The following is a 24,756-nucleotide window of genomic DNA, read 5'->3' as shown; positions in this document are numbered from 1 at the left end:
GGTCCAACTTGTTTGTTTTCCAAGAATGGCTCTGACTGTCAAGGAAACATCTTGTAACTGTGTTTACTAGAGCTTGATGGAGAAAACAAAAGTACCAGTTTGTTCATTTATAATGAGAAATGGGTCTCCTTATAGGCGGATCCACCTAGAAAGCTGAAACAGTAATCAGAGGATGGCTTACTGGCCCCAAATCAATCACATGCTGTCAATGATAAGGGCACTTTACTGAGAGAGCTTTGGGCAGCCATCTGTGTGGCTCTTGCTTTTCCAGGACCTTAATTCTTAGCCAGGGATCCTGATGGGAGGAGATGGAAGCCTGTTAGAATCACCTGGATGCTTTTACCAGCGACCTATGCCCAGACTCCTGCTCCCAGCCTAACAGAGTCACTAGGACTGGACTCCACATTGCACTCCTCACAGCTGTAAAATGGAATGTATGAGGCAGCTGTTCTGAAGCATTGGCTATATTTGTAAGGAAAGGGAGACACACTAAGTCAGTCCCATGTTGGCCTTAGAGCTCTGCCTGGGCTACTGACCAGACCCCAGCACCCAGAGGTGCTCTGGGAAATAACCACCGTCTCGCTGAGCTGAAGGTCAAGGTGACTGAAGTCATCGTGGGGCCGTCCACTGAAGAGGAACAAGCTGAGCAGAGCAGGGCCCCGGGGATCTGCATGGGGGCTGTGTGCAGAGAGGCCAGGCCGAGGGCAGCTGCTGCAGGACTGTGCACTGAGTGGAGGTGCCAGAGGTGTCAGTGCCGGGACACCGGGTTCCATCCCCCCGGGGTGGAGAGATCTCCCCCAGCACCTCGAGCAGGCAGTCAAGACCTGAGAAAAGCCAGGCGTAAGGAGTAAAGATCGCGACCTAGAATAAGGGTCTCTCTGGGACTTAAGAAAAACTGAAGTTGGCAGACCCTGACACCTGACAGAACCAGAGAAGTCTAATGATTTACTTACCTGTCAACAAATTCAATACCTGTTCAAAAAAGACATCATAATACAAACTTCCTACAATGTATCATCCACAGTGTTGAACATACTATTTTTAAAAATTAGACATACAGGGAAGCAGGACCCATAACCAAGGAAAAAAAGTATTAAAGTAACTCAGATGTTGCAGCTAGCAGATAGGAATTTTAAAAACTATTATAAACATATTCATCCACTTCTAGAAAAAGAGGAACATAATGAGTGAACAGAGAATTAAAACTATAAAAAAGAACATAATGGAAATGTTAGAACCCCAAAGTAGAATCTCTGAAATTAAAACTCACTAAATGGACTCTACAGCAGCTTGGAGACTGCAGAAGAAAGGGTCAGTGAACTGAACACCATCAACAGACATCTACAGTGATACCTCGGTTCTCGAACGCCTCGGATTTCGACCAAATCGGTATTCGACCAGGAGATTCGAGAAACTTTTGTCTTGGAATCCGAACAAACATTTGGAACTCGAACTTCCGAGATGAGCCGAGTTGAGCCGAATGGCGTTCATTCGGCCCAGCGCGCCTTGCTTGCGTCATCAGTGTGAGTGCAGAGAGAGTCACGCTTTGTGGAGAGAGTCACGCTTTACACTGAATTTAACCCTTAGACATACTGTACACTTTTATTTCTTGTTGAGACTTATGTTTTTCTACATATTATATACAAATTAGGCCAGTAAATAGGCATTTTCTGGGGCTTGGAACGAATTAATCCAGTTTCCATTATTTCCTATTGGGTTTCATTGCTTCGGTTCTCGAACAATTTGGTTCTCGACCGTCCTCCTGGAACGAATTATGTTCGAGAACCGAGGTATCACTGTAATCAAAAGAACAGAGGGAAAACGATTTTTAAAATAACGAAGTGTCAGTGACCTGTAGGACTGCATTAAGCAGTCTAAATAGATGGATTGACAGAAGGAGAAGAGAGAGAGATTGAGAAGAAAAAATATTTGAAAAAAATGATGGCCAAAACATTGCAAATTTGGCTTTAAAAGAACAACCTGCAGACCCAAGAAACTCAGTGAACCCCAAACAGGATAAATACTAGACAAATCACACCTGAGCATATCATAGTCAAATTGCTGAAAAGCAAAAATAAAGATGAAATATTAAAAGCAGCTAGATAAAGCCACATGTCGCATACAGGGAACAAGGATGTGAATACAGTTAATGCCACCGGAAACAGACCCGGTGCAGTGGAATGATGTTTTTAAAGTGCTATAGAAGGGGAAAATGTCAACCTAGAACCCTATATCCAAAGAAAATATCCTTTAAAAATGATAGAGATTTAGATCTACAGGAAAGAATTAAGATGATCAAAATGACAAATATGTGGATAAATAACATAAAAGACTATTTTGTTGTTTTAAAAAAAATTGATCTTTGGTTATAAATACATCCATGTAATCGCCACCCAAACAAGACATTTACATCACTCCAGAAAGTTCCCTCACACCTCTCTCCAGGCCATTCTACTTCCTCCCTACCAAAGTGACTTCTGTCTTATTTCTCACACCGTAGATGAATTTTCCGAGTTCTCCGATTTCACATAAATGGCACTCGCGGTGTACAGTCTTGTGTCTGGTGCTCTTGTTGCTGTTTCAGCCACTCTCATAGGTGTGAGGATGTCTCATTATGGTTGTAGCTTGCATTTCCCTGATCACGGGTGATGGTGAGCACTTCTTATGTGCTAACCAGCTATTTGGATGTCTTCTTTTGTGAAGTGTCTTTTGCCCAGTTTTTTATTGTGTTGTTTTTCTTGGGACTGAGTGGCAGCTGCCCCTTCACTAGGCACAGGCTCTCTCAAGTTTGCCACGGGTCCAGCTCGCCCCCCACTCACCTGTGCTCTTCCCCCTAGATCCCAGCACCTGTGACGGGCTCGGATGGCCTAAGTCTACAGTCGTGAGCAGGACAATGAAAAGCACAAGAGTATTGTTCTTAAGAGAATTTTGAAAGCCTATTCTGCATAAGTAAGGTATTCCAGGTGTTTTATCCAGGTATGAGAAAGCTGTAATCCATGACCCCAAAGAGTTTATAATCAGGGAAAACAGGCGTATTCACAAATGATTGTAACATAAAGATGACATGTCCCTCTCTGCCAAGTGTCTGTCCTGGATGCTGTTCTAGGCTTTTTTCCCTCTCATTTTCCATGATCTCTGTTAATCTCATCTACTGCTATGGTTTTAACTACTGCCTAAACTGCGTCTTCCCAAATTCACATCCCTAGACCTGGTCTCTCTTGAGGTCGCCTCTGGTGAACCACAGGCAATACCACTCTTCATGGTCAAGCAATTTTATCTCCACCTACCACGCTCCCCACCTCAGAGAAAAACAAGCAAAATCTCTGCTTCTCCAATATACATCAGTTCAAGTACAAGTTAAGCTGCTGTAACAAATAAGTCCTCAATGTATGGAGTTTACATATGGAATAAATAAGATAGAGGGATATTTTTTTTTCATGTAATAGTTCAAAGATAAGAGGCCCAGGGATGGCCATGTGACTCCGCTCCACTGTTCCCAAAGCCTCTGTGCCTGCCTGTGTGGCTGAGGCTGATGTAGGCAGGAGCGCGTTTCAGCCCGGGGGAAAGAGAAGGAACGAAAGTAGAAGGCAAGCAGCTTCCTTATAGAGTATGATTTGGATGCTCCTGTGTTTTCATGTCCTGTTAATGGAAGCAGAGTCACAGGGCCACAAGGAGCTACTAGGGAGGCTGGAAGACGAAGTCTCCAGCAGGGCAGCCGTGAAGAGTACTGTCAGTAAGAGACAGAATAGGAGATGGCAGACTCGACCACCATCTTTAGCTCAGTTATTGACATCAGAATCCACAGAGTAAGCTGATCCAGAAAGCTGGGGGTCATCATCGCTCCACCTCTTCCCTTCTTCATACGTATGTCCAGTGACCCAGCAGGTCCTGTTGATTAGAATTTGGAAGTCCGTTCTAATTCTGTTCTCTCCTCTTCATCCGTGTAGTAACTTAGTCTCTCCTTTTGCAAAAACCTCCTCACTAGTCCCTTGACCTCTCTGCTTCCCCGTAGATCCATCCTCTGTCGCTTGGGTGATTAAAACCCATCAGTAGCCAGCAACAGGTCTGCCTGTGACAAGAACCATGGTTGTCCCTAGCTTGGGGGTCTAGGACAGGAGGAATGCTCACCACATTCCTTTACAAGTTGCTTGAATTTTTTTTCACATGCAAAAAATCAAAATCAAAACACTATGATAAAGAAAGATCCTCAGCGGCTTTTATGTCGTTCCCAGGACAAGTCGAATTCAAACGCTTCGCATCCTGTAGTGGGGCTGCTGCGCTCCCAGCCACACCCCTGCGGCTCCCCGCTCCCGCCCACCAACCTCCCGGGCTTCCTGGATAACTGAAGCCTGCCAACACCTCCTCACACCCCAGTGGGGCCCTTCCTGCTCCGGGGAACGCCCCCCACAGCACCCCTCTGCCTCCACACAGTCGTAGCACTGGGGAAGTCGCCGTTACTCGTGTCTCCCTGGGCTTCTCCCTTCCCGCCAGCACGCTGTGCCCCTCGAGGGGTCGGCTGTGCTGAGGAGTCACGCTTTGTCTCCTGAATCCCTTGTACCAGAGACTGTATTCCAGGGAGTTAAGGCCACAGGGGAAACATTATTGGGGGAGATAGAAGTCACAAGAAAAACTCTTAAAAATACTTTTGTGCTTACTAAAATAAAGTAATACAGGAGACTAAATAAAAATAATGTTATGCCAGTTTGTACTTTTATTTTTTTTCTTATTTATTGATATTACAGAGAGAGGAAAAGAGAAGGAGAGAGAGATAGAAACATCGATGAGAGAGAACATCGATTGGCCGCCTTCTACATGCCCCCCTCTGGGGATCGGGCCCACAACCTGGGCATGTGCCCTGACCGGGAATCGAACCAGTGACCTCTTGGTGCATGGGTCAGTGTTCAACCACAGAATCACATTGGCTGGGCCCATTTTGCACATTTCAATCACTTTCCTTTTCTCGTCCCTACTGGCTGGAGGCACTCCAAGCTCTCCTTCCCGGGGATTTGCACCCAATGCTTGAGGACTCTGCGTAGATCATTCATAGTCAAAGCTGCCATCTGCTCCATGTGTACGAGCTGTCTGGAAGTGCAACCATGTGGTTCTAATTCTCCCAGTAACCCTGCGGCAAATGGCCTGTATTGTGCCTGTTTTACAGATAGGATTATGGAGGCTCAGAAAAACAGTCACTGCCCTGCCCAGGGTTATGCGCTTGGACCGCTTCCCCTACAAGCCTCTGCCTCTCATGCACACTCAGAGCCGGTGCTTTTGTTTTGCAGTTTTAATGTCTGCCTCTTTGTCCACAAGGTAGTGGTTCCCATGTCATGACTAGACCTTTGGGTGGCCCCTTAGTCCCAGCATCAGCTCCTCGTTCTTGTCTCTCAGTCCCTTTGCCCCCAACGGGCTCAGCGTTTAGGTCCAAATATACTTCAGTTGATTTTTCCGATCAAAACGTCAGAGCAAATGCCTGTTCCCACTCTGCCATCCACTGTTTCCCTTTTCTGTCTGCAAACCCGGTCCTTCTTCAGGTGCCCCAGCAGGGGGAGCGCATGAGGGCTTCTTCTGTCACAGCGATGCAGCGTCACCAAGAACTCGGGCAGGAGAGACAGGCTGTGAGAGGTGCCCGGCTCCTTACTGCCTGGGGTGGGTGGTGGGGGCAGGGGACAGGGTGTCACTACATATATGACTAAAAGGTGAGGAGGATGGGAAGCCACATGCAGGAACCTTGAAGGGAATTCGGTGTCCTGGGACTCGAATTCTCCAGAAAGGCACATCTTCAGAGCCAAGTCTGCACATACAGGCTCAGGGTCGGCCCTGAGAGCGCAAGACGGCTGAGAGGGAGCGGGTGGGCCTGGAATTCAGAGTGGCAGCAAGGAGCAGTCCCGAGGTCGGTGACAGGCACTGTCTGCCCTCTGCTGGGGACGCAGGTGGTGAAGGCCGCTGGTCTTCTGCACACCGGGGAGGAGGGCTCTGGGGCCTGAGCACCGAGCACCGGGGCCTTGCTACACAGTGGTCTGTGCACCAGCTGTGACTTGTTCTAAATGACGCTCTCGGGCTCCAGCCCAACCTCTGAATCCGTGTGACCTCGGCTTACCCGTCAGAGTTTAAGAAGCACTGTCTTGGCTTGGGGACAGGTTCTCAGCATGTGGTCTCTGCCGCACCAGTAGCAGCATCGCCTGGGAACTCGCTGGAAGTGCACATGCTCAGACCTGCTGAGTTACAAGCTCCGAGGTGGGCCCGGCAGCTGGCGCTTGAACAGCCCGCAGGTGCTCGGCCGCCCGCTCGCTCTGAGCTCCACTGGCCGAGGAGCGTCGCCTGGAGACAGCCACAGGTCTGGGCTGACTCGGTCTGCCGCGCAGGCTCCTGGTAGGTGACACGGGAACATCACATAGGAATCGCACCTGCGTCCAGAGTTGTTACTCCGACCCTCTCGCGGAGTGCTCCGGCCCGGCAGTGTGGCCGCCGTCCTTCGCTCTGCGGGGGCCTCTTTCTAGAAAGTGTGGAAGGGAAAGAAATGTTTGCACCTTCTGCTACCTACTGTAATATAAAGGCTTCTACTGCTTTTCTGTGAGTATATGTTAGAAAGCAGACATGTGCTGTTCTGACCGGCCGATCACTAATGGAGGGCTGTGGTCTTAGGGTTCCGATGAAGAGCACTCTCACGTCGGCCTCTCCTGGCGGGGGCCTTGGGCTGCCCTAGCACCTGGGACATCAGGCTTTGGATTGGACACAGCAGTCATCCCCCAGTCCCTGAGGCTCAGGACAGGGGTCACAGGTCCTTGTCCGGTAACGGCGTCCTCAAGGACAGTGCTTGGAGGTGCAGGAGGCCAGAGCGAATCACCTGCGTGGAGACCATGCTTGGCCAGGGCAGCAGTGTCCACACCGCACTGAGTCCTGACCTTCCGTAGTCACCCGGGCCCACCTCGATACGTGTGTGACATGTTTCTTATGCTTTGTCCCACCCTAGTGTTCGGGAAGGATGGAAACTAGTTCCATTTGTAAAACTGCGGTGATTCTATGGACCCCCTCAAAACCAATCCACAGCTACTACCTACTGAAGGCCTAATCAAGGCAGGCACCATGCTGAGCTCTTACTCTGAATTATCCCATTTGAACCTTCTAGCCTAGGAGGTGTGAACCCATTTTACAGAGGTGGAAACGGAGGCTCAGGGCAATGACTGCCCTGCTCAGGAGCATCAGGGCCATGTCCGGTGTACAGTGCAGCCCGTGCTCTGGCCACAGCACTTGCAGAAGCTCTGACTCAAGACGGAATGACTGGACCCCTTCTCCTAAATGACCAGAGAGTGTCCCAGCTGCAGATACGTGGTAACTTGTCTTACGAGCTTCGAGGGGGAATTCTGATATGATTCTTCAGATGTCCCCTCCTGAGGACGCCCATTGTCTTGTTGGGCCGATCCGATTGCCCCTCCAGCAGAGCCGGGATCCTGCTGACGCAGTTAGTCCCCCGCTGCCACCCCGGTGCCCGTGTGGCTTGGACTCCCTTTTCCTTACAGGCTTGTCAGCACTTTCCGGTTTGAATTTGCTCAAAGTCACTTTAAAAACCCCTGCATCTCAGCCTGTGGTCCATAGAGACCCGGGTTCGGTTCCCGCTAAGGGCATGTACCTTGGCTGCAGTTTGTCCCCGGCCCTGGTTGGGTCGTGTGGGTGGCGGCCACTCGATGTGTCCCTTTCACATCGATGTTTCTCTCTCTTCCTCTCTCTCCTTCCCGCTCTATCTGAGTAAAAAATGGAAAAATGTCCTCGGGTGAGGAAAAAAACCAACCCTGCATCTGGCAGAGCCTCCCACAGAGGCCTGTCCTGTTCAGGGGCACTGGGCAGGCTGCTCCTGACTCCCTCCTTATGTACCGCCGGAGACTGTAACCCTCGTGTCTCTGTGTCCACTGAAGGGACTGTGCCCACACAGGTTCTGCACGGTCTCGAAGCAGCGGGGGTGGCAGGGCAGTGAGCCAAGACAAACGTCCATCCCCCCATCGTCCAGCAACACGGTGGTCTGGTATTTTCTGCACAGTCCTAAGAAATGCTACAGGGGCAAGGGTCTCTGCGTACATCTTTCACACCTGGTAATCAGAGGGGCTACCCCTAAAATCTTCACACTGCTGTTTGGCTCTGTGTGAGATTGCATGTCCGGCCCCCATTTCCTGCCCTGAAAAGTGGTCGGCATGAGTCCTCGTCTGGTCTCCGCTGAGCTTTCTTTTCCCTAACTTGCCATTCTTCCTGTCCTCATGCGAAAACTCACCAGTCACTCCTCCTTGAGCTTGATCACCCCATGAAGCCAGGCCCACCCGCACCAATCCCTGCTGGTCCCGGCCCGCCTCACAGCCTTCAACCGGGGACAGGTGTCCTGCCCAGACGGGCCGATCCAACAGCACACAGCTTACCGAATGCTCCCTGGGACGAAGGACATCCTTGTAGGTTTGAGCGCTGTGAACGCTTTCTTAACTCGTAATCCTGAAGCGCTTAGAGAGGGAGCCACAGCGGGTGGAGTGTCCCCTCCACGCACCGTCGCGCACCCGTGTCCCTCGGAACAGGGCTTCTCGGACGAGTCCTCGCCCGTAGGTCTGGTTGATACGCCGGCCCTGATTCAGGGAGTTGTCTCCCCTTTCCAGTTGAAGGTTGTGTCTCCAAATGCGCATTTGGTGGTAGTGACTGCACATTGGCTCAGTCTGCCTGTCAGCAGGAAGCTGGACTCCGCGGAGAACCTGCCACTGTGCACACAGTGGTTCCAGGGACGCGGTGAGGCTGTTCTATCCCAGACTCAGGAGGAGCCGGTTACCCATGAAATGGGCTCCACCAGCCGTGGGACCGAAACCCGGCGGCCAGATCAGCGCCGCACCGCAGGTGAGAAGCTCCAGGAACTCTGAAAGAGGTCTGAGCGGCGCTCCTCGGAGACCGACATGGGCGGCCTGGCCTTGTCCCCATCAGCATCATTGTGGAAATCGTCCTGTCCTGTGCTAAGGGAGGGGTTCTGTGGACGAAGGCAGCACAGGTCCAGCTGGGGCATCAACAAGTAGGTCTGCCAGTCGTAACACACCCAGGCTGCTTAGGTCGCCTGTAAACTGCTTCTGCTGAGCCCGTGCCAGCAGTCAGTGGTCGAAACCATCCGGGGCGGTCGCTTCGTTCCTTGGAATCAACTTAATGTACTTGGACGTTACAGAGAGAGGCCGGGATGCATTCATGGGGAAATGCACATCTTTAAAAAATGAGGTTTTAGCTTGGCCAGTATGGCTCAGTGGTTGAGTGTCGACCCATGCACCAAGAGGTCACCGGTTCGATTCCCGGTCAGGGCACATGCCCAGGTTGTGGGCCCGATCCCCAGTGGGGGCCGTGCAGGAGGTAACCAGTCGATGTTCTCTCTCATTAATGTTTCTGTTTCTCTCTCTCCCTTCCTCTCTCTCTAAAGTCTAAAAAAAAAAAAGTTGTTTTCTTAAATGAGGTTTTATAGATTGAAAACATTAACTCTTCATTCCTGTGTAAAATTAAAAGCAGTAAGCCCTTGTACCAAAACGCTAGGCCTGGGCAGAGCACAGAGTCCCCGGCCCATGCCTCTGACACCCATGAGAAGGAATGACAACGTTTATGCCCAGAGCCTCAGGTGCCTTGGAATGTGTCAGCCAGCAGCCTCTCAGTCTCCAGATGCAAACAGCAAACGGGGGGAGGACTGAGGCGAGCAGAGAGTTATGGGACCGGACTCCAAGCGGTGACGCCTGGTAAGCGATAGGGTCACGAGGTCCCATTTTCAGCACTCCGGAGCATCTGTTCTCCAAGGAAGATGGGTGCAGGACCTCCACTTACATTTCTGTGTAAACATTTTAGAAAAGTTATTAAAAGCTCCTTTGAAAAGGAATTCAACATGGGGATGATGTTACTGGTACAATGTATGTAACAAGCAGGGTCACCTTGTGGATGCCATTTTTTGTAGGAGAAAAAAACTTAAGAGCAGTGACTACTCAGTACACCCACCTGGAGCCATTACCTGCCTTCGGGGGGCCCCCGGCAGGGCTTGGGGTGAGCTGGGGCCGTGGGGATGCTTTTAAAAGTCCGCAAGCCGAAATTAGCGTGGGAGGAAAGGAAGAAACAAGCTCTTGCAAAACCATTTCCCCATAAAGCCATTTCTTATTTATGGGCAGGTCTTATTAGTTCTCATGCAGACAGCAGTTTCTGTTCTTTTCAAAACTTATCATTATAACCACCCTCTTAAATCCATTTCCTCTTCCCTCCATTGTCTCCATAAATCATCCATGTGCTTTTCTCCTCCCAGACCAAGAGGCGAGTTACTCAGAAGCATTACAATTATAGTCACACAAAGGGGTCGGTCGTCATCCATTTGTTGAAATGCTCATCCTCTGTCTTTAAGAACATGTAGAAACAGCACCAGGTATTTATTATGACAATGGAACCTTAAACTCATTGGGATTTTTGTATCTGTTTTCCCTTATATTTCTTTGTTTTGCTTCTTCCAAAACACGAGGCAGAATAGAGTCATATTACTCACAGGGGCTCTACTGAGCTTCAGAACACCTGGGTGGGGTCCCGGCTCTCGCCTTTGGCCATGCCTCCTCGGGCAGGTGACGGACCCCTCTGTGCCTGCAGTGCCTGCTCTGTGAAGTCACAGCAGAGACGCCCTCTTTACCCAGCTGTGACGTTTTCTGGGAAGATTAAAAGGTACTATTGTGTGCTGAAGAACATTCTAAACTAAACCCATACAGAGGCCGACATCAGTGCTACTGCTCATGTCCCTCACCACTGGGATGAGTGACTTTACAAAAAGCACCTTTTCTGTTAGGTGAAGCTTCTCTCTTCAGAGGTCTCTTTAGGGAAGAAATCATAGTAAAAATGGGATGCCCTCCCCCGTCTTCTTCAAGTAAAGACTGTGGATGTAATAGAAACTCTTCTTGATGACCTGGGTCACTGTTCCATCGTCCAGAGGCGTCTAGGACGTCGTGCAGAGGGGCCTGCACCCGGAGCGCCTGCATCTGTCAGCGGGGACTGTGGCCACGTGCCGGACGGGCTCAGACAGCAGAGACGCATGCTCACAGCCCGGGCTGGACGTCCAGAGCCGCTGCCGGCGGGGTGGTTTCTGCCGGGGCCTCTGTCCGTGGCTCGCAGGTGCCCGCCTTCTCCCTGTGCCCGCACACGGCCTCTTCCTTGTCTTTAAGGACACAGTTGTATTGGGTTCGAGTCCCACCTTAAAGGCCTTGTTTGAACTGAATCACCTCTATAAAGACCTCATCTCAAAATACGGTTCCGTCCTGAGATGCTGGGGGTCAGGGATGCAACGTGTGAATTTAGGGGGAACACATTTCAGCCCATAGCAGTGCCCGACCTCCTCCTCTCACAGGTGAGAAACGTCCCAGGTGTGCCCATGAGCCTGGCACAGAGCCAGGCCTGGTGACCCGTGTGGCAGCTGCCTCCCTGGTCTGCCTGGTTCCGTCTCTGTGTCCCCTCCTTTCCAGGTGTCACTGACCGCTTCCCTGCCCGGGCGCCCTCCTCCCCAGTCACCCCTGCCAGGCTGCACGATCCAGAAACCCAAGCTTGGGATTCAGTGTACCGGGCGGTATCGAGCACCCCTTAGTGAAAGGTCCGGTTATCAGGGTTGTAACATGTATCTGGGGACCTTGAGGCCTCTTATACATAGTCATCCAGTTTGGACTGTTTCCAAAGTTTGACCCACAGATAAGTAAAATATTAGTGTATAAAACACGACCGTGATGAGAAACCTTCTGGTTTCTAGCAGCCAGAGAAGGCTCTTTACCTCACCGCGGCCACCAGGAGCGAACACGGCTGTCCTGCCCCACCTCACTGCCCGCTGTTTAACAACCGCTCTGCTCTGAGGTCTCGTGCTTTTACTACCTCTACGCTTTGTGAAACCGACCACAGCATATGAGCCACGTGAAATGGGATCTCGTCGCTAATCATAAAATCTCAAAATGCAGCGGTTCTGAATTTCCCGGTTTTCATACTAATTGATGACGTCCAGAAAGGCCCTCCCTGGCTGCCGTGGAGCAGAGCAGAATCCCACAGTAGCATCTGGGGCAGTGGGCCTTGGATGTACATGAATTCCTGTTAGTTCAGTAGAGACTCAGTTGCTGTCGAATGTGCGGTTTTCTCCCCAGTTGGACCCCTCCCGGCTGCCCCAGGTCCCATCTCTCTAAATGGCACCCTCGTCCCCATTGGTCCTACTGATAGCCCGAGGCTTCCTTGGTCCCGTCTTCCCCTCACCTCCCTCATCCAGTCCGGGAGGGAAGCAAGGTGGCTTTGCCTCCGGATACATCACAGTGACTCCATCCTCGCCAGGCGGCCGTGTCAGCCCGGTCACGCTCAAACCTGCCTGGACTCCAGACACAGCCCCAGCTGCCTTGCCTCCCGCGTCTGGGCGCACAGCCAGCAGGGGGTCCCTTGCAAGCCCAGAGAGGTGTCAGCCGTCCTGGAGGCTGCCCGAGGCTCCCACCACCACAGAGCGCAGCCCAGCTCCTGTCCGGGGACCACCGGCCCTGTGCGACCGGACCCTGCCTGTCTCTGGAATGTCAGCTCCCTCCACTCTGCCCGGCAAGGACACTGGAGCGGGGTTGGCTTTCTGTTCCTTGGATGCTGAATTGTTCCCGCCCCAGGACTTTGCCCTGATGGCTCCCCCACCCCAACCCGCTCCCTGTGTCTCCGCACACAGACCGTCCTGTCCACCCCAGCGGAGGAACCTCCCATGGCCCGGGCGGTCCCGCTTCCCCCTGTGTGACGTGCTTCCTGCCCCAGCTCAGGTGTTCTCTGCGCGTCGCGCGGTTAAAACTTCTGTCACGTGTTTGCCTCCAGGACTGTGCGTCTTCTCCCCCGGGCCTGGGCCTGGGCACACTGCGGGGGCTCGTACATTGATCCTCCCTGCTGACCGCTGGCCATGTGACCACAAGTTCAGAAAGGATATGACGCTGCCCCTGCCCACGGTGAGGGAGGAGGCGGAGAGTCGCTGCAAAACAATGGACGTCTGAAGGATGACAGCCAACCCGTGGCTCCGCTGAGATTGGGGAGCCCGCGCAAGGGCAGCTCCCACCGCGGGGTGGAGGAGCAGACGCCGGGCCTGGCTCACCCCTCGCGGCCGTGGGTCAGTTAGTTCCCTGCTCCTTGCACACGGACACTAGGCTCCCTACCGGACACCTAGGAGGGCGGGTGTCTGGGTGTCGGGCACCCGGGAAGCACGACACACGTGAGCTGCTGCGTGCACAGTGCCTGGAGGTGCGGCGTGGACCTGCAGAGTTCGCTCTTTACTCCCATTTCTGCTCGTGGTCCATGATCCTTCCGTAGTCCACTTCAGTCCCTCCTTGCCATTTTCATTCAAAAAAAAAAAAAGTGGGGGGTCTTAAGGAAAGAGTAGGGCTGCAGAGGGCAGTGTGGCCTGCATCCCGGGTAGCAGGGTTCATGAGACTGACCCCTTCACCTCCTGCATGTCGCTGAGATCTGGCGAGTTTGGACAAAGCGTCACCACTAGAGGGCATTTTTCAGGCCTCATGGCTCCCCCTGGTGGACGCCGATTTGTTATAGGATCGCTGCCATAAAAATAAAAAAAAACAAAACAAAAACACAGGAAAATAAAGAAAATAAAACCACAGCATAAAGATATTAATAATACTTACCCCCTAGGAATTTAGCCTAATAAATAAATATCTGAGTGCCCCAGACTAAATACCCAGTGGGAGGGCGTATAAGTATAGTGCCCCAACGTGGGAGTGTGAGGGAGCCCGCCGTGCCCGGTAGGAAGACATGGGACACTCCCAGCCGGGTGTAAAGAATTCACACGACTGCAACAGCTAAGAAGGGATAGTGCACTTGGAAATCCACCTTGCTTTGTTCGGTGAGATAAGGTGTGATTTTCAAGTTGCATTCTTTTCCTTGAAAGTTTTGTCTTTTTATTTACTTCCGTCTCCCAGAGAAACAACTTACTTCATCTTTTACCTACCTGTGAGATCTCCTGCCAGCAACAGTAATGACAGGGGCAGAGCACAGGCTGGGGGACTCAAACCACACAGATGTATGTTCTCACAATCCCAGAGGCTAGAAATCTGGGATCAAACTTGCTGGCTGTGTTGGTTTCTTCCGAAGCCTCTGTCCTCGGCTTATGGATGGCCACCTGCTCCCTGTGTCCTCACACCCTCCTCTTCTCTAGGCATCTGTGTCCTGATTTCTTCCTGTCGGGATGCCAGTCATACTGGGTTAGGATCTACCCTAATGACCTCGTTTTAATTAATCATCTCTGTAACATTCCTCTCCAAAGGCCATCACGTTTTGAAGTCCTGGGGGTTAGCACTTGAGGATAGGAATTCCGGAGGGGCGAGGGGGCGGGTGGCCCCATTCAGCTCTTAACAGTGACAATTATAATAGTACCACGTAGTTGAGTACAGTATCGTGTCATCATATTTAGATGACTCGTTTTATAATTGTTACATCCAAAGCACACTCTGGGACAGAAAAGGCAGCATAATATCATTCCTTACTTTTCTCATGAGCTGTAGGGCTATTACCACCAACTTTGCTACTGTTTTCCCTCGCACTTGATTTATGGACTGTGGTTGAAATTAAGCCTGTTTTACAAACAGCAATTGTCTGCCATTGTCCCGAGGAGCACGCGACATCCTCTTTCTGTACACTCGTAGGCTGATATTTGTATCTTCCTATTATATATGTCTGAGGATGTTCTAAATACAGCTGTAATAATATTTTAGGTATTTTAACATCAGATACACACACTGTAAGTAATCATGCACACATACATATGTATATGCTCAATTATTCCCAATTCTGCGTTTGCTCTCCAAACCCATGCTCATGAGTTAGAAGTGATATATTCTCTTGGCCAATCATAGTTCTGTTATTTTAGAAATTATTTTCTCAGCACCTTGGGTTCTAGTGATTATCACTATGGTGTTGGCCTCTTATGGAAAAGTACCAGATATTTTCACATGAAGAAATAAAGGAAGAATGAAAGGAAGGATCCAGGTGCTAATTATTAAATTCGCCTCCATTGATCTCTGTCTGCAAAATGCTTGTATAGATAGATTTTTGGAGAGTTACCAGAGGCAAAAGGGTATTTATTTCTTTAGGGACCCGTTGTGCTCTTCGTATCCAGTATCCAGCCCGGGGCTCACAACATGGGGTCATTGGGTGAAGATCAATGTCACCTCTGTGCTACATAATAGCAGTTGGGAATTTGGAGATCGGAGCTATATGAGAAAAAAGGAATTACTTTGCCACTTTATAGGCAGCAAAACTGAGCCTACACTGCTCCTGGTTTATTTAAGACAGCAGCGTGTTGGGGGGAAGCTCAAGAATGAAAACCGATTATCTCTGAGCCCCCAAATAGAGAATCATCCTGCCACTGACATAAATAAAATCACAGGTGAGATAGAAGAGTCGTGGGATCTCTGACCTCCAGACCCCTCAACCCTCGCAAACCTTATCTTTTCCTTAATTTTGATCGTGATGTTAAAAATGGTTTTATTCATAGAGCATGCACACCAACAACAGAATGTTGTTAAATACATACATTTGCAGGTGTTCACTGGGCAGTGAGCCCTGCAACTTAAGCACACAGCTCCTGAGGGAGGAGAGGCGGAGACATTTCCATTACAAATAGGACTATGTACGCTCGCTATTTCTGCACCTTGCCTTTTGTTAGCAATGTATTACAGATAGTATTCCATGACATCACAAAAAGATTTAGCTTATTTTTGTTACTGGTTGCCTATAGCCCATTGTATATAGGATTTATCCTATATGTACGGGGTGGGCAAAAGCAGGATATAGTTGTGGGTATGTGAAACACAGAGTGTATTCCTGTATTTTTATTTATTTGTATTACAAAAATAAACCTACTTCTGCCCACCCCTGTATATTGAATTTATTATCATTTATTTATGTAGCTCCCCAGTATTTCCCTAAGGCAAATCAGAATGTAATAATCCTTGACCAATTTTTGTGTGTGTGCACTTGTGAAATTATTGGGTTAAAACCTGTGTGTCATTTATTTTTTTTCTCCAATGTAACTGATTTGTTTTATTCATTTTTTTAACCTTTGTTGTCTGTTTATTGTATCTTAGGTTCCATTAGATTCCACCTATATCTGAGAGTGAGAGAGAGAGAGAAACTGCATAGTGTAGGGTTTTTATTTTTGTTTTATTTTGCTATCATATTTTCACCATTGTTATGTAGAGTTTTAAATCATTAATAGGCACTTTCCTTCTATAGAAACATCTAAATTTATCCTCTAAGGCATTTTTCTTATCATGTTATGTTTTTAAATTTTCCTTTCTTTTTTGTAAAAACTGTAAGATATAGCCCTGGCTGGTTTGGCTCAGCAGTTAGAGCGTGGGCCTGCGGTCCAGAGAGACCTGGGTTCGGTTCCCACTAAGGGCACGCACCTCGGTTGCAGTTTGTCCCCAGCCCCAGTTGGGGTAATGTGGGTGGCAGCCAATCGATGTGTCTCTCTCACACTGATATTTCTCTCTCTCTTCCTCCCTCTCTCCCTCCTGCTCTACCTGAAGATAAATGCAAAAATGCCCTCAGATAAGGATAAAAAAAACAACACTGTAAGATATAATTCATGTACTATATACAATTTACCCATTTAAACTGTACAACTCAATGGTTCTTCGTGCATCTGCAGAGTTGTGGCAACTGTTGTACAATCTATTCGAGAACATTTTTGCCACCCCAACAGAAACCCTGTACTGCTTAGCTGTCACCCCCTAATGCTACCAGTCCTGTCCTTTAAAGTTTAAAGGTATCAGGCCCTTGAAGCAGCTCAGCAGCTGTGTTCCCACCAATAGTCCATTAAATGTCAGCTTCCTCGTACCCTTCTGGTGTTATCAGAATGTTTCGTTTTTATCAGTCTTTTAGATTAAAAAAAAAAAAAAAGTGTCTTGGTTAATTTGCATGTATTTGATCATGAACGGTGCTGACCATCTGTTCCCATGCATCCTGGCCATGGGCGTCCCCTCCCTGGGCACCGCATGGTGGACCCGCTCTAAATACAAGGGGACATGTCATCATTGCTTTATTTTGATGCCATTGGCCAGTGCATGACACACAGGGTGAAGATCACTATGCAGTTAGTGAATCCCAATTACAAAAACAAAAGTGCCGTCCGAAGAGGCCCCGTACATCCAGAAACCCACCCTGGGCTCCTTCCCTAGGGCTCCTTGGTCATCCCTGGTGTCCCCAGGTCTGTGTTGTCTATAGGATGACTCTCTGTCTCCCCCCACTGGTGAAATCATTACTTCTCTATTTGCCTCAATTTGACTTTGTCCATCAATCACTGTTTTAAAATGGACAGTTTATGGTCTTTGTTCTATTAAAATCCAGTCATCCCAGGATAAGATAAGTGTGTGTGTGTGTGTGTGTGTGTGTGTGTGTGCGCGCGCGCGCCTCCTAACTAGTCTATGGCAGTAGGTAGTATTTTCTCTAGCTACAGCCCCTGGTGAAATCCCTGCCACGTTCCCTGGCGGCTGATCTTTGGGGAAAGCTGGAACTGCTAAAAGCCTGGGGGTCAGAACTCCTGGGAACAGGCATTTTACACCCCTGCCACCAGGCCTGAGCCACTTTGGCCATTTGTTACTGTGGGTTCTTTTTGTAGGAATGTAGCCTTCAGTGTCAGAGGTAGAAGAGGATGCTGACCTCCCTCACCAGGACCTCATGACCAGGTGTCAGAAAGCTTCTGCTAGTCACGTTCATCTTTATTAGGAAGCCAGCAAAATGCTGTTATACTACCTGTGGTGGGCAGCCTAGGGCTTGCCCAGCGATCTGTCCCTCACCTAAGAGATGTGACCATAATGTCTGCATTCAGGGGAACACCTAACATATTTGATGTTTGCCGGACCATTTGTAACACCCCTCTCTCCATACCACCAAATAATTTCCAGTAGAGTCTTGCAATCATAATGATTACACAAAGCATGATTTTCCTCACTCACTACATAAGCCATTAAAAAGGAGGAATTTCTGCCCTAGCCAGTTTGGCTCAACAGTTAGAGCATTAGTCCATGGACCGAAGAGTCGCAGGTTCAATTCAGGTCAAGGGCACATACTTCAGTTATGGTTCATTCCCCAGCCCTGGTCAGGGTTGTACTGGAGACAGCCAGTCGATGTGTCCCTTTCACGTCAATGTCAATCTCTCTCTCTCTCTCTCTCTCTCTCTCTCTCTCCTCTCTCTGTCTCTCTCTCTCTCTCCTCTCTCTCTCTCTCTCTCTCTCTCTCTCTCTCTCTTCCTTCCTCCCTCATACTTTATCTGAATGGGAAAAAAATATCATTGGGTGAGGATTTAAAGAAAAAAAGAAGTAATTTCCATTTTAAAGATTATTCAAACTTATTAACATTCAAATGAGAAGAGTACAAACAGCATCACTTCTGTGACATTTCTGTCAAATGTGCAGGACCTGGATCTAATACGAAGAGAATATCAAACACACCGAATGAGAAACTTTCTGTAAAACAGCTGGCCTTTCATCTTTAAAAGTGTCTGCGACCTGAAAGTTAAGGAAGGGCTGAGGACTGTCCTAGATACAAGGAGAGTAAGGAGACCACTCATGATTCAGACTTGGGTCTCTTTACTCAAAGGGACATTATTGGGACAACTGGTGAGGCTGAAAGGGGTCTGAGCATCAGATGGCGCTGTTGGGTCAATGTTGACGTCCTGGCTTGGATGACTGAAGTAAGATTAAGAGGTCCTTGTTGGTAGGGAATAGACACTAAGGAATTTGGGGCTGATGGGACAGTGGGTCAGCATCTCATTCTCAAATGGTTCAGGGGGAAAAAGTCATTTGTACAATAATGACCTGGTACCATACTTCCAACTTTTCTCTGCGATTTTCTAAATACAAAAATTATTGTGAAAAAACTCAACAGTCCTCTGTAGCAATTGTTTCGAACTTAGACCAACACACGACTGTTTTGAGGAGTTTTTTTCACCAGCATTCTTTAGAATTGCCGGCACAAGGTGCCGATGAAGAGCAGAGGGCTTTTCAAGTCGGTGTGAACGGCTGTGAAATTCTCGGCACAGTGCCTCCTCTTGTTGCCTACCCTGGGGGCAGCTCATCACAGCCCGCCCCTGGGCGCCCGGATCACAGTGGCCGAGCCTGCTCACAACTTCACCAGACTGCATCCGAGTCCCCACTGGGACAATTCACCAGAAAGGCCACCGGGGGCAGTGTTGGGCTGCTGCACTGTCCACACAGGGCAAGGTGCCCGTCCCTCCAACCCACACCTCTGCTCGTCAGGGGAAACGTACTTTGAAACATCCCTGTGCTAATGAACAAACTCTTCTAGAACTAAATGTGACAAGGAAGCCCTTGAATTAGCTTCCGTTAGGGCGGGACTTCAGGGTGTTTCAAAGGCTAACTACCTTGGACCTTGGACGTATATTTCTAATCATAACCAAGCCGGTGTAGATTATCATGGACCAGCCCGTATACCTGCTCACTCAATATTAAAGTAAGCAATGAACCCGGCCAGTGTGGCTCAGGGGACTGAGCGTGGTCCCTTGGACTCTTGGACTGAGAGGTCCCGGTTCGATTCCCAGTCAGGGCACATGCCCGGGTTGTGGGCTCAATCTCCAGTAGGGGGCATGCAGAAGGCAGCCGGTGGATGTTTTGTTCTTATATCAATGTTTTAATCGCTCTCTCCCTTCCCCTTTCTTGAAACACTCAATAAAAACATATTTAAAAATTAAAATTTAAAAAATTAGGTGATGACAGCTCCCCAGCGTGAGCACAGGACGGAGCCCATGGCAGCGCCCCCTGCAGACCGTAACCGATGCACTCCTGCACCTGGACGTCTGTGCCATGCGTGCGCATAATCAGTATCACTTGACCTGAACATAGTAGGTTGTCGAGAGGCTTTTCTCCTTCGTGGAAGCAGTTTGCAGTGAAGAAAGAGACCTTGCAAGCAGAAGCAGCCCCCCGCTGGAGGCCCAAGGGAGGCACGGATATGAAGGAGGGTCAGCGGGCTGCTGTCATTGGCTCATCCCCTGCTGGGGCCTGGGAAGCACACCCGGACCGGGACAGGGTGGCATGCCAGTGCAAGGGGGCACTGCACAGTTACTTTCGGGCCCCCGAAAGGAAACCCACACTTTCTCTGTGATTGTCCAGTTTGGCATTTCAACCCGGACAGAACAGCCTTTAGCCTGGTGCCTCTTCTGTCCTGTCTCAGCTCCCAGAAGTGCACAGGTCAGCCAGGCAGAGGAGTCACTGAGGACCTTGTGAAACGTTTACCTCCTGGGCTGCTGCCCCAAAGGCTCTGACCCACCCAGGTGTGCCTGGGAGAGTGCCTGCTCATGCCCATGGTCCGTGGGCCCTCGGAGGACCCTGCTCCAGCAGCAGGACCGCGGGGCGGGTGGTCAGAAAGCTCAACTTTGCCTTTGCAGCTCCTTCTCTACACACCAGGCGACCTTGGGCTTCCCCGCAGGGTCAGTGCAGTCGAAGGGAAAGCCCTCTGCAAGGCTCTCCCAAAGCAGGAAGGTCTTGTCCCGGTTATGACGTTAACCTTGATGCCCTACCCGTGGGCGCTGAAGCCTTTCGGGGCCTCCTCCCCAGCTTTTACAAGGATGCTATTCTGTCCCCAGCCTTCAACACAGCCAAGTGTGAGAGGCTGCAGAAGGAGAAGGAAGAGCTGGAGAGGCGGTTTGAGGACGAGGTGAGGAAGCTGGGCTGGCAGCAGCGGGCGGAGCTCCAGGACCTGCAGGGGCGCCTGCAGCTGCAGTTCCAGGCGGAGGCGACGCGGCTGCAGGAGGAGCATGGCGCCCAGCTGCTGCGGATCCGGTGTCAGCACCGCGAGCAGGTCAGTGCGCTGCGCCTGGGCCGCAGGTGGAGGGGGGGGAGCAGCACTCCGTGAGCCAGAGGTCCTGTCGGTGGGTGAGCTACTCGCGAGGTTCCCTCTCCGACCTCACTTCTGTCTTCTGTGGCCTCCTTTCCTCCCCTCCAGCCCCAGGGCCTCCCGCTCCTCGTAGGCAGGCTCCCCTCCCGCCCGGAAAGCTCCCCTAGACACTCCGTGGCTCCCTCTCTCCCTGCCTTCCAGACTTTTCTCCAAAGTCACTTTCCCAGGGAGGCTTTTCCTCCTCTCGAATGCCAACTCCTCCCTACACGTACACACTCGTCCTGGCCCCGTCCTGCTGCAGTTTTTCCTCAGTACCAGCCATGAGGCCACAAATGTTATCTTTGTGTGCTGTTTATCACCTGTGTATTCCGCGAGGGCCGCGGTGAACAGGCCGCGTGTGCCAGGCACTGCTCCTCACCCTCACACGTACCAGCCCATTCAGTGCTCACAGTCACCCTGCAGCTCTGTGTCATCATTGTCCCCGACTTACAGGTGACACCGCCGAGCCCGGAGGGTGAACAGCGGGCCAGGACTCTCAGAGCTGGTGGCGGGAAGGCCAGGGCAGGCGCGGCCTGGCTGCGGAGGCCACGTGCTGATGCACGGATTAGAGTTGTGTGCCAGGCTCTCTTCCGGAACACGGGGCCTGACTGTGCCTGCCCGAGCAGGCTGCCACTTTGAACTTGCCGAGTGACAGCATGGGCGCCGCCAGCGGCCGAGTCTTACAGAGAGGGGGGTTCATCTGGGACGCAGAGGAAAGTTCCCAGGGAGCCTGTCAGGCGACAGAGGTAGGAGCCAGAGCCGCCCGCCCATCCCTGCTGTGGGCAGTGTCAGGACATTGCTTCCCCGAGAACCAGCTCTGCTCCTATCTTCCCTCTCCTTCCTAAACCCCCGGCTCTGCTCCCTCAGCCTGCCTCTGAGCGTGGATTGTTACTCATGGTCTGCTTACGGTAGTCCTCAGGGAACGTGGCATTTGCAAAGAGCGCTTCAGATCTCCTGCTGGTGCTGGGTGGCCCTTTCGGATCAGGAACATTTGGGCTGCCCTCCTCTGACAGCTTCCCAAGAGGCACCCTGGATGGGGACGGCCCCCAGAGGCTTGTGAATCCCAGGGCGCACAAGGGGGTTCAGTGTGATAATAAGTACTGTGGTTGTAATTAAAAATCTCCTGTTTGACGCATTTTATTCTGTTCGGCATCTCCTTTTCGGGTGGAAACCAGACACACCTGCCTGCTTGAGGCTGTTTAGACACAGAGACCAGGAAACACAATAGGCTGCAGCTAAAGTTACAGCTGGTGCTAATATTAGAACCGGCGTCTTGCCTCCTAAACTCAGGGAGCATAACTTCTGTAAGCAGACACTTGTCCCTGTGGCTGTCCGCAGTGCTAGCATGGTCCCTGGGGCATTCAGGGGGTATAGCCTGGCCTCCTAGCTCCCTTTAGTGCCTTTATAAATAAACTGATCCACAGAATAGGCCCAGGACCTGGAGTCACGGAACAGACTGACCAATCTCAGAGGGAAGGGGGTGGGGCCGGAAGAGAGGAAGCAAACAACTCATACGCGTATATGGGAGCCCAGGGACACAGACGATAGTGGGGGGAAGGCCTGGGGTGGGCCCAGGGACTGCGTGGAGGGGAGATGTGGGGGGAAATAGGGGACATCTGTAATAATATCAACAATAAAAAATAAATTTAAAAGAAAAAGGAAAAAAAAGGTAGGGTCTGAATTTCATTTCAAAAGTAAGACTACAAGGTGTCGGATGAAAACCAGTGCTCATGCAGTAGCTGGCGCTGCATCGCGGAGCCGGATTGCACATAGGACAGATGTTCACTGGGATCATGGGCCTCTCCCTTGGTGCCCAGACCTGATGCAAACAGCCTGCCCTGTGCCTCCATACCCCTGGGCCATTCACTCCAGTTTTACACAGAGAATGTGTTTGTACCTTTATTCACTAAAAGACGTCTGGTCCGAAGCTCTGAGTTGGTAGAGAAGCTGGGAAGAGGTTGGCGGGGGCTGCCAGGCAGGACAGTGTGCTTTGAGGGAGCCTCTGAACAAAGGCTCCCATTCGGGTGCCATGTACGGAAACCAGGGAGCTGGGGCCACTGCTGGGCAGAGCGGTCAGCCAGGGGCACGGCCAGGCAGAAGGCCTCCCTGGGCGTCCCGCGTGCAGGCGCTGGGAGGTGAGCGCTCACCTCACCTTTAAGCTGGGACACAGCAGAGATTTCATGCTGGGCGGCACTGAAGGAAAGAAGGCCCTGATGCTGAGAATGAGTTACAGAAGCTGCCTATGAATATTTGAAAAGGGCTGTGTTTTATGAGGGCTCTGAGTTCTGTTCTTTGTGGTCCTTTATGACAGCCAAAGCGATTCATCTCTGTATGCATTCACCTCTGCCAAGAACATTTGGGGAGTGCTTGCGGTACACGAGGCGCCGTGTCAGCGTCCTGCCTGGGATACAAGATTTATACACGGTGGGCCTGCTTGGCCCATGCTTCAGGTGATGGATAACCAGGGGGGTCTGAGGAAGTGCCCAGAAACCCATACTGGGTGAGGAGCACAGCTGATGTGTTTAGCACTTGAGAGTGTGTTCTAGCTGTGGGGATAGGGAACACTTCGTGGCAGAATAACATCTGAGTGGGTCTGAGCAAACCCTGCTTGTGGACACCCCTGGTGGCGGGTGGATGACTGAGATCCGTGAAGTACTCAGGCCGCAGATCTGGCCCCGCTGCTGAAGGCTGGCTGATAGTCTGACCGGCAGTCCCCGGCCGGCTGGCGCGTGCGGCAGTGAGGGAGGAAAGCGGAGCGACTGTGTTTCCATCCCTGGAACCAGCGCTCATTTGCTCTGTGCAGGAGGAGACTCGGTGCGTGGCTGCAATGGAGAGTTGTGTGGTCTGTGGTTGGTGCAGGGCTGCAATGGAGAGTTGCGTGGTCTGTGGTTGGTGCAGGGCTGCAATGGAGAGCTGCGTGGTCTGTGGTTGGTGCGTGGCTGCAATGGAGAGCTGCGTGGTCTGTGGTTGGTGCGTGGCTGCAATGGAGAGTTGCGTGGTCTGTGGTTGGTGCGTGGCTGCAATGGAGAGCTGCGTGGTCTGTGGTTGGTGTGTGGCTGCAATGGAGAGTTGCGTGGTCTGTGGTTGGTGCGTGGCTGCAATGGAGAGTTGCGTGGTCTGTGGTTTCAGCTCCCCAGGCTGGACTCTCCACACTCGGGTTTCCGTACTGGGGACAATGGCACCTGGCAGCTCCGACTCCATGGATAGTGACTTCTCTGTCAGAAGTTATGCTCTGCCAGCTTCAAAGTCCAGTTAACTGACCTGGAGTCTCCTCACCCTTTCACCCTAACCAGTGTGCAGGGTCTTCTGCAACTTTGCTCAAATGGGGAGCTCGGGGGCTGAGATGCAGGGTCTCCCTTGTGACAACTCCAGCCACCTCCACCCCTACCCCGCCACCCCCCGCTCACCTGCAGGGGCAGAGACTTCTCCCTGTGCCCCCAGGGACTCACTGGGGAGCTTGTGACAGGCCCCTCCTCATCCTTGCCCCACACTAACTGAGGCGGAATCGCTGGTGGGGCCGGGCACCAGGCCGGGTCTGCTCCCAGGGCCTTCCTCTGGGGCGGGGGCGTGGCCTGGCCTCTGGGGCGGGGGCGTGGCCTGGCCTCCCGGCTTCCTTAAGCGCCTTTGCAGACTCCTTTCAGTTGGAGAGTATGACGGTGAGGTGTCCACCAAAACTGGCTCTGCGTTACTAGGAGCCGAGCTGCCCGGGCCTCCCTGCCTCAAAGCACGCGGGACAGGCTTTCGCTGGAAACGCGGGCTTTTCCTTTTTTGCCCAAACACAGTGCCTTCCAGGTCTCCTCTCTGGCTGTCTCTGGCTGTTTCCCAAAGATACTCAGACACAGAGCCTGA

The 24,756-nt window shown here is 51.2% G+C and overlaps 1 protein-coding gene across 4 annotated transcripts in view; it reads left to right on the top strand.

The window, feature by feature from the left end:
* MTUS2 (microtubule associated scaffold protein 2) overlaps positions 1–24,756 on the top strand; it is a 389,435-nt gene that overhangs the window by 349,138 nt on the left and 15,541 nt on the right. For all 4 annotated transcript variants that reach the window (XM_036252380.1, XM_036252379.1, XM_036252378.1 and 1 more), the window contains one exon: positions 20,618–20,832. In XM_036252380.1, coding sequence (XP_036108273.1) covers positions 20,618–20,832 — 215 coding nt within the window. The remainder of the gene's footprint in view (positions 1–20,617; positions 20,833–24,756) is intronic.

Source organism: Molossus molossus, unplaced genomic scaffold (genome assembly GCF_014108415.1).
Source record: "Molossus molossus isolate mMolMol1 unplaced genomic scaffold, mMolMol1.p scaffold_m16_p_10, whole genome shotgun sequence".
NCBI classification, from domain to species: domain Eukaryota; kingdom Metazoa; phylum Chordata; class Mammalia; order Chiroptera; family Molossidae; genus Molossus; species Molossus molossus.
Note: the sequence above shows the minus strand (reverse complement) of the source record. Positions and strands in the feature narration are given on the sequence as shown.